General features: G+C 68.4%; 1 protein-coding gene across 1 annotated transcript; it reads left to right on the top strand.

The window, feature by feature from the left end:
* Nucleotide 1: 1 nt before the first annotated feature.
* Nucleotides 2-5,397, top strand: LOC101631351 (chromosome unknown open reading frame, human C14orf80; the record flags this gene model as incomplete). Its single annotated transcript, XM_012724351.1, has 8 exons — nucleotides 2-118; nucleotides 205-283; nucleotides 607-809; nucleotides 1,051-1,206; nucleotides 1,749-1,847; nucleotides 2,657-2,743; nucleotides 2,953-3,120; nucleotides 3,800-5,397. Coding segments are annotated over 8 exons (1,272 nt in total), but the record flags the coding sequence as incomplete, so codon positions are not given.
* Between the last annotated feature and the right edge of the window lie 3,633 nt (nucleotides 5,398-9,030).

Here is a 9,030-nt window from a genome sequence, read left to right as displayed (position 1 = left end):
GGGCCGGGAGGACGGGTCCGTGGGCCTGCCCGAGGCCATCGCCGCGCTGAGTCGGACGCTGCCCGATGGACCTTGCCCCGAGACCTTCCGCCGAGCCAAGTTCGACCGTCCGGAGGCGGTGAGGCCCGCGGGGCAGCGGCCGGGACCCTGCGGGCGCAGGGAGGAGGGCCGGACCGGCCGACCGCCGCTCTCTGACTCCCGCAGGGGCCCGCGCTCTGGCGGCTGCTCTTCCACGTGCTCTGCCCGCCACCCGCAGCCAGCTACGCGCCCGCACCGACCCCGGGTAGGCCCCGCCCACGGCCGCGAAGCCCCGCCCCGGGCAGCCCACCTCCCGACGAGCCCCGCCCCCCGAGAGCCCCTCTTCCCGGACGCTCCTCTCCTCCCGTATCTGGCCTGCTCGCCCAGATAAGCCACGCCCACGAGCCCTGGCCACGCCCCCTCCGGGTACCCAGTCCTGTCCACCTTGCAGGTCTGAGCCTCAGGCCCCTAAATTGGTGAAGTCCCAATCCCCCGGTTGTCCCGTCAGGGCCGGGCCTCTGCCGGGGCGTTCTGGCCTGGGTCACTTCCAGGGGTGGCCCCCCTGAGCCAGTGGTCCTCCCTCTGCAGAGGTCGAAGCCCGCCTGGTGAAGTCTGCGCTGCGCCACCAGGGCTACCCGCGGTGGGCGCTAGTGCGGCTCCCTGAGGACGGCTCCCAGGGCAGCCGAGAGCTGCTGCTGGCCTTGGCCTGGCTCCTGGCCCGCGGGCCCTTACTCCAAGGGCTGCTGACCCACACCCGTGTGCGGCTGGGGGACGAGATGCCGCTGTGCCAGGTGTGTTTATGTGGTCCGGGGCCAGAGCGAGTGCAGCCGGGGTGGGCACTTCCTCCCAGGCTGGCCGCCCACTCGGTCTCGGGTCCCGCCTCTCCTCCGGCGCACGCGCAGTGTGCGCCCGCCGGCCCGCCTGGCAGTGCCCACAGCCCTCCCCGGGGGGAGGGCCGGGATACCGCCTTCTCTCCCTGCTGGGACTCCCCTGGGGCTGTGAGAGCAGGGTGTGACCCTCGCTCCTCTGCAGTGTGAGGCCCTGGCCAGCCCCGGCCCCCCTGCACCCCACGCGGAAGCAGACGGCCCGGTGGATGTCCGCTACCTGCAGTGGCTGATGGGAAAGCTGCGGTTCCGGAGCCGAGCCCTGGTGGCCAGCCAGCAGGAGCAGTGCGCCCTCCTGAGCAAGGTGGCGTCCGCGGCGGGCCGTCGCCCCCAGCCCCTGCCTGCCCTGCAGGCTGCGCACTCCCTGCTGGCGCCTGTCCACCCTGCGCAGCTCCCACTGGCGCCCTGGCCTGTGGCTGGGTGTGGGCTGGTGCGGCAGTGGGCAGCCAGTGGAAGGCTCCTGCTGGCGGGTGGGACGCACTGAGGGCCCCGCACAAGGTCTGGGCCAAGGGGTGCCGGGACAGATGGCCGCAGGCCCCGCCCTGAGACCTGAACCTTCACCCCTTGACTCCCTGTTCCCCGGCCCCCGGCCTCTGGCTCCCTGGCTACCCTGCCGTCTGCTACTCTTGCCCCCTGGAGGCTCGGCCACCTGGCTTGGGCTCCAGCTGCCCCTCCTGCTTGGTCCCTGCCACTACCTTCAGCTTTCCTGCACTGGGGGGTTTGCTTACATCACCAGATGGTGACTCTGGCCCCACCACTGCCTGTGGGGGCCCAGCCTGCAGAGCCCTGCCTCCTCTTGCCTGGGCTGCCCGCTCCACCTGCCAGCCTGGGCCTGCACTGTTTCAGATCCACGCATACACCCGAGGTTGCCACAGCGACCGGAGCCTTGGCCACCTGTCTGTCGCGGAGACGGAGCTGCTCAGGGACCCAGAGGGCGGCCGGCAGGTGAGGGGCTGCCGCCGGGCGCTCACGCTGGGGCCAGGCTCACAGCTCTCTAGCTGTGGCATGGGTGCTGGCCCAGCTCACGGCTGCCCCGGCCGGCCGAATTTTGCCATGGGAATCCTGGAGGCTGTGTGGGCTGTGGGGCCGTGGCCGAGCCAGACTGGGCTGGCAGCGGCCAGGTGGTGCCTCGTGATGGAGGGCGGAGCTGGGCCTGTCCAGCGCACCCACGCTCTGCTGGCCCTCGGGCTTCCCACCTGTCACCCACTTTCTCATCTTGGGTGGTCCAGGGTCCTGGTCCAGACTCAACTGGCCGGTCCCTGAGGACAGGGTGTTGGTGCTCCAGGAAGGGGTGCTTGGCCTGGTCCGGGCGCATGACTGGGCAGGAGGGCTGGGACCTGCCAGGGTGGCCCCTCCCAGGCAGACACCCTGCTCTGTCCCCTCCTCCCCAGGCCGTGACCTGGGCAGGGACCAGGGCCACCCAGGGCTGACGGGCGTCGGCGGGCTGCTGTGGGGCAGCAGGGCTGGGGCTGTGGGCAGGGCAGCATCTGGGGCTTCCCACGTGCCCTTCGCTCCGTCCCCCATTTAGGGGGACTCGGGGAGCCCCAGTTTCCTGCCCCTGGTCCCCTTGGCGGCAGCATGTCCTCGCTTCAGCCCCACCCTACCTAGGCCCGCTGCGGGGGCCTAGGTTCCCGTGGGGGTGGGGGCCGGGAAGGCTGCTGCCGCAGGACTGCGGAGGTGGCGTGGGCGCGAGCTGGGGCCCGGGTGGGGCGGGCGGCCCTGCGGCGCTCACCCCGCTGTCTGGTTGGCCGCAGCTGCTCCGGAGGCTGGAGGGCGAGAACACGCGTCTGGAGGCCTTTCTGCAGTGGCGCCGCGGCGAGCTGGTCTTCTGGCAGTGGATGGTCAGGAAGCCGCCTGCTCCCCGCAGCCCCCCGCCCCCCGCCCGGCCCCAGAACCCTGGGGGGTTGGGAAGAGAGACTGGGAGCCGCGGTGTGACCCGGGAGCGGGCGACCCGGGAGCGGGCCTGGCCCCGTGGGGCTGCCCGTGTGCAGGCTGGGTGCGCCTGGGGCTGGCGGCCGAGCCTGGCGCCTCACGCGGGCCTCTCCCGCAGGACTCGGTGCTGGGTGCGGGTGCCCCGGAGGCCGCAGAGCCCACGCTTCTGCCCAGGATCCCCCAGCGCGGGGTCGGCCAGCTGGACCTGCTGTCCGGGGAGCTGCAGGTGCTGCAGGCGCAGCTGGAGCGGGCAGCGCGGCCCCGGCGGGCGGCCTGGGAGGCCAGGGTGAGGACGGGGCGAGGAGCCCTGGGCGGTTTGCTGGCCGGGCAGACTGGTGACCGAGGGGTTGTGGGGTGGCCCCCCGGCTTCACGAGGGGCCCCCTCGGAGGTCCCTTTGTTCTCCTGGGCCTCTGCCGGCCCCTGCCATCCCCGCCCTGTGGCCTGTGTGGCCCCGCGGGGGCTGCGCCGACTCCTTCCCGCGGTGCCCTCAGGCCTGCTGCCTGCAGGGTCCCTGGCCCGCTGCCCTGCTGGGGGGGCAGGCGCCCCTCAGGAGGAATGAGGCTGGGCTGGCCCTGCAGGGTCCCCTAGGACTTCTGTGGGGCCTGGAGCAGGTCTCTGGGGCTGGGGCAGGTTCCGAGGCAGCAAGTGCACCCTCCTCCGGCTGTGCGCAGAGCCAGCGCCGGCCCCAGATGCCCCCCGGCCGGGGCCAGCTCCCCTCCCAGAGGCCAGCAGGTAGCACAGGGGCGGGACGACCCCAGGGTCTGCGCTCTGGACTCTAGCTCCCAGGGACTGGCCGCCCGCGCAGCCCGGCCTCCGCCCCCTCCCGTCCAGGCCGCAGGGCTGTGCGGAGGCCGGGAGCCTGGTCCCGTCCCTGTGTCAGCCTCGGGGCTGGCCCAGCTGTCCCCGTCTCCTGGGCAGGGTCCGGCCCAAGCGCCCTTGGCTGACCTCGCCATCCCCCCCGCAGGCTGGAGCCAGGGCCCCGGAGCAGAGAGCTGCGCGGCAGGCGGTGCGGGAGGCCGTGGCGCGGGAGCTGGCGGCCCTGCAGCGGGGCTGGGGGCACGGCGGGGCTCCGGACCTGCCCCATGGGCCCTGCCGGCTGGTGAGGGGCTCGGCCACGGCGCCCGGGGGCCTACGGGCGGCCCAGGCCATCGGGGTGCTGAGGAGCAGGGCCGCCTGCTTGGAGGCGGAGCTGCGGCAGCTGCAGGCTCGCTGTCGGCAGGAGCTGGCCGGGGCGGCCGGGGCCCTGCCTGGCCTCCTCTGGATCCCGCCGCCTGGCCGCCCAGGGCCCGGGAGAGCGTCTGGAGGGGCTGCCCCGAGGCTGCGGTGATGGGCTGGGGATGTCCCTGCAGGGAGCTGCCCCAGAAGGCCTGGCCGCTGGCCTCGGGCGCAGGAGGCCTGAGCTGCCTGCTGGCCGTCTCCTATCCAGTGCGGGGTGCCCGGGGCACCAGAGGGGTGCTGGGTGGTCTGCTGCTCTCCTGGGCCAGTGCTTTGGGGGTGGGGGGCGTGTGGACAGAGGGCCACTGTTTCCAGGCGGCTGGGCCGACAAAGAGCCGCCTGTGCGGGACCTGCCCCGCCTGCTGCCCGGCCACGCCCCGCTGGGGGCTGGGCCGGCAGCCTCAGCCCTGCCCCGCGCCAGCCCTCCTGAGAGGCCACGTCCGTTCCCGGCCCCTGGACACCCGGCCTGCCGGGACCTCCCGGGGGGGTGTGGCCCGACCTCAGCAAGGGCAGCAGCTGCCAGCCCAGAAGCTTTACCCTGCTGGACACCTGCTGCCGCCCTGCAGGGCCACCCCCGATTCTGCCTCGCAGTATCTCAGCCAGCCCCAGGGGGCCCCTCGTCCAGCCCTGGCGCCATACCACCAGCCTGGCGCACGCAGGAGCCGCTCCGGCCCGCTGGGCTGCCACCACCCCTCGCCCTGGACATGGTGCCCTGCTCGCCCGCCCCAAGGCCCTGAGAGCCTGGCTTCACAGAGCAGAGTGCGAACCCCAGGTCTCTGTTCACCCTGGCTCACCCCAGGTCTCTGCTCACCTCAGGACGATTCTGGCATAACCCTGGGTGTGTCCCTGTGTCTGGGGACGCCTGTGCTGGCCCCCAGGTGGGGGGAGAGGATGGCCCTGCCCCGCCCCCTGTGCCCGCCCCAGCCCTGGCCCTTCCTGCGGCCACACCTCAGCCCAGGCCTTTGGCCTGGCAAGCTGCACAGCCACTGGGGGCGCGGGCGGTGCGGGGCCCTGCCGTGGAGGGGCAGAGACTGCCCGCTGGACTGGAGGCCAGCCCGCCAGGGAGGGGCCTCCCGAGACAGCAATCAGCTTTCCTCAAAAGGCGCTGTTCAGAGGGCAGACGAGCCGGGCGGGCGCGGTGTCGGGGAGCAGCGGCGAGGGGCCTCCCGGTGGCCGGCCGTCAACCTCCGGCGGTCACCCCTGCGGCCTGAGTGGTTCCCGCCAGGGGGTGACCCACAGGTCTCTGCACTGCCCTTGGCAGTGTAACTCGGTGGACACGCCTGGCATGCTCCCCACTCTTCTCTGGTGAATCCTCAGCCCTGTACCTCTGACCTGCACCCCGGTTCTTTTGTGCATAAATAAATCTCTTTTTTAAAAAAAGCGAGTCTGGCAAGGAGCAGCTGCTGTCTGGGGAGAGAGGACCCCGCCTAAACCCCAGCGCGATCGGGATGGCAGGGCCTGGCCACCTCCTGGGTGGTGGGTGACTCAAAACCTCCAAGGATCTTGGGGAAACGCCAGCATATGGGGCGCCAGGACTGAGTGGGGGGGACCCGCAGGGTGGGGTGGCGCAGCGTGGAATTGCGGAGGCCCAGCGAGGCCAGGACCCTGCGGGCAGCTGCCTGGCCGGGCCGGGGGCGAGGGCTGGGCGTCCAGGCAGGGCTGTCTGCGGGCCAGCAGGGAGAGGAGGCTGACAGGCTGGGTGGGTGCCCTGGGCCTCGCCTGTGGCTGAGTGCCAACTCAGCACCCCTGTTTTTGTGCCTGGGTGCCCCTGAGTCACCCCTGGTCCCTCTTGGCCACCTTTGCTCCCTTCAGCCAGGGTCAGGGCTGCCTCACATGCGGGGCCGTGTGCGTAGAGCTGAGGGCACCCCGACTCGGCAGGTGGCCTTGACCATCGGAAGGGGGTTCAGGACAAGGCAGGCTCGCCCACCTGGCCCCACGCCCCTGGGGCATCGGTGGAGGTGGGGGGGTGGCGGACCGGAGGCTGGGGCCGCCCTGTGTGCGGGGTCCCACCAGGACTGCAGAGAGGGTGTCCTGAGCGGCGGTGGGGGTGGGGCGCCGCCAGCCAGGACCAGCCGTGTTCTGGAGGTCCCTGTGGTGCCCTGGGGTGAGGTGTTGGGGGTCAGGAGAAGGGAGGGGGGGCGCTGGGGTGGCCAGTGGACCCTGGAGGGGCGGGTCTGATGCTGGAGTGTGAGCTGGGGCTCCCCCACGTTTATCTTTCGTTTGATTTGCTCTGTTGGCTGTGACCCCGTGACCCTTCCAGGGCCGGTCTCTTGGTGGGCAGCTCGGGTCCCCGCACACAGCCGGGGCCGAGCGCAGGCGTCCCGCTCCACTGCGCCGTGGGTGTAACTGGGGCAGCGTGTGCCGGTGCCCTGCGCCCGCGGGGCCTGGGGTGCCCTGCTTGCGGGTGCTGCCATGTGCGGCCTGGTGGTGGTCTTGGCGCCCCATCGGCACCCCTCCTCGGAGCTGCCGCCCAGTCTTGGGGGGTCTACGTGGACTGCTGCCCTCACAGCGGGTTGGCGGGCGCCCTGAGGTGGAGCCAGGAACCTGGGGTCACACCCACCTGGGCCCCTGCTGGGCGACGCTGGCACTTTGGTACAGTGCATTTGTCTTTCCTCTGTGGCTCCGCACGAACCCGGGGCCCCTCACGCCCGTGCCATGCGGCCCCCACGCCATCCGCGGTGTCTCTGCTCCCACGGGACCCTCCCGCCGCCTCCGCCGGGCCCCTGGGGCATCTGGCGAGCTCAGCCGGGCAGGGCGGCACAGGTTGGCGCCCTGTGTCCTCGGGCCACAGCTGGCCCTTTGGTGCAGTATTTGCTGGCTCTGTGTTTTGGGCCTGTGCCTTTTTTTTTTTAATAACATAGTAGTTTATTTTTACATCATTTTGTGCCTTTTTCCGTCTCAGTTGCAGTCCCTGTGGGCTGCCCATCACCAAATCACCCTGTGCCATCACCACAGTCCAGTGTACTTCCCTCCCCCCACTGTTTTTGACCCCATTCCCCACTCCACCCCCACAAAATGTCTCTGGTCTGTAGCTGCTCATCATTACCATTATTTTCTCCTTTATACTCCTGCTGTGAGTGAAGCCATCTGGTATTTTTCCTTTTCTTTCTGGCTTATCTCACTAAGCATGGTCCCTTCCAGCTCCATCCACATTGCTGCAAAAGGCAGGAGTTTATCTTTTTTGGTTGCTGAGTAATATTCCATTGTGTATACGGACCACAACTTTTTTTTTTTTAAGATTTATTTGTGCATACAGAACTGGGGTACAGGCCAGAGGCTCAGGGGCGGTGAGAGGCTTCACCAGAGACAGAGCGGGGAGCAGAACAGGCAGATCGACGAAGTACACTGCTGAGGGGAGCAGCAGGTGGGTCAGGAGAGGTCTGCCGCGCCCTGTGGTCACCTCCGGGGCAGGCAGGAATCGAACTCATGTGGAGGTGGCTTTAGATTCTCAATGCTGTGCTTTAACCTGCTGCACCACCAGGGAGGGCCCAGGACCACATCTTTTTAATCCAGTCATCCACTTCTGGGCATTTGGGCTGTTTCCATGTCTTTCCAATTGTGAATAAAGCAGCAATAAACATGGGGGTGCAGGTGTCTTTTTGAATCAGTGTTTTGTGTCTTTTGCGTAGATCCCTAGGAGGGGGATTGCTGGGTCCTAGGGAAGCTCCATGTTAAGCAGTTTGCGGAACCTCCAAGCAGTTTTCCATAGTGGTTGCACCAGTTTGCATTCCCACCAGCAGTGCAGGAGAGTTCCTTTTTCTCCACATCCTCTCCAGCAGTTGCTATTGCAAGTCGTTTTAAGATGTTTGGCCCGTGACTTTTCATAGTGTTTAGAAATTTTTCTTCTTCATTTCCCTAAAAGCTTTTTTGCCAAAAGGAGAAAACCGTAAGCTCATGTGCAACTGTGGCTGTCGTCCACGGGGCATGCTGGCCCCCACACCCCACCTCTGTCCAGATGGCAAAGCGAAGACACCTCAGCACATGCCTTGAGGGTCATTGCTTACCCCTCTGATCTCTGGCAGTTTCCTTTTAGGGTAAAATTGTGGATTCTTCAAGTCAGAACAGCTCACCCGTCCTGGCTGGGAGTGCTCCCATGAGCGTGACTTCACCAGCAGACTCAGGCTGTCTCATGGTCACGCTTCATTTTCTGTTTATCCTGGAGTCTACAGCACTCTCCGTCATGTGCAGCTTCACGGGCTGCTCCTGGGCCCTCACGCCCTCCGCAGCACCCCGCGGGCAGCTTCCTGGTGTTGGCCTCAGTCTCCTCCCTGTCCGTGTCTGGCCTGTGTCTGGACGTCCTGCCAGGCATCAGAGGCACCTTTCCTGCAGCTGCTGCCAGCGCGGGGCCTGGCCCCGCCCTTCTCATAGCCCTGCCCACACAGCCTGCCCCTTGCCCTGTGGCCGCGCCTCGTGGGTCTGGGGACCGCGGCTTGCAGGCGCCACGTGTCCTGTCGGCTCACGGCGGGCCCTGGCCTCTGGGTGTGGTGGGCCCTCACTCAGGCTAACCTGGCGAGCATGTCGTGGGCGTGGAGGCCTGTTGAGCTACGTCAGGAGGCTGCCACGTGGCTGTGCGCCCTGGGCTCTGGGCCAGTTCACGGGCTCCCTCGGCCCCATGGCCGCCAGCGTCTCTGCCGCCCCACCAGGCCTCCTCTGCGGCCCCGGCGTCCGGCCGTTTGCCTGCCCCCGGCTTTTCCCGCCCTCCCTGCCAGCCTTTGTGTGGGTGTTTGTTTCTGGATCTCTTAGGATCGACTTTTCTGATGCACTTGACTTTTCGGGGGTTTTGGTCGAAATCCAGAGCCCGCGCTGGGCCCGGCCCCGGCTCGTGTGTCACGGCTGCACATTCAGGCCTGACTGCGTCGTGTGTCACGGCTGCGCATTCAGGCCTGACTGCGTCGTGTGTCACGGCTGCGCATTCAGGCCTGACTGCGTCGTGTGTCACGGCTGTGCATTCAGGCCTGACTGCGTCGTGTGTCACGGCTG

Source organism: Condylura cristata, unplaced genomic scaffold (genome assembly GCF_000260355.1).
Source record: "Condylura cristata isolate star-nosed mole 26May11 unplaced genomic scaffold, ConCri1.0 scaffold00013, whole genome shotgun sequence".
In the NCBI taxonomy this organism is placed as follows: Eukaryota; Metazoa; Chordata; class Mammalia; order Eulipotyphla; family Talpidae; genus Condylura; species Condylura cristata.
Note: the sequence above shows the minus strand (reverse complement) of the source record. Positions and strands in the feature narration are given on the sequence as shown.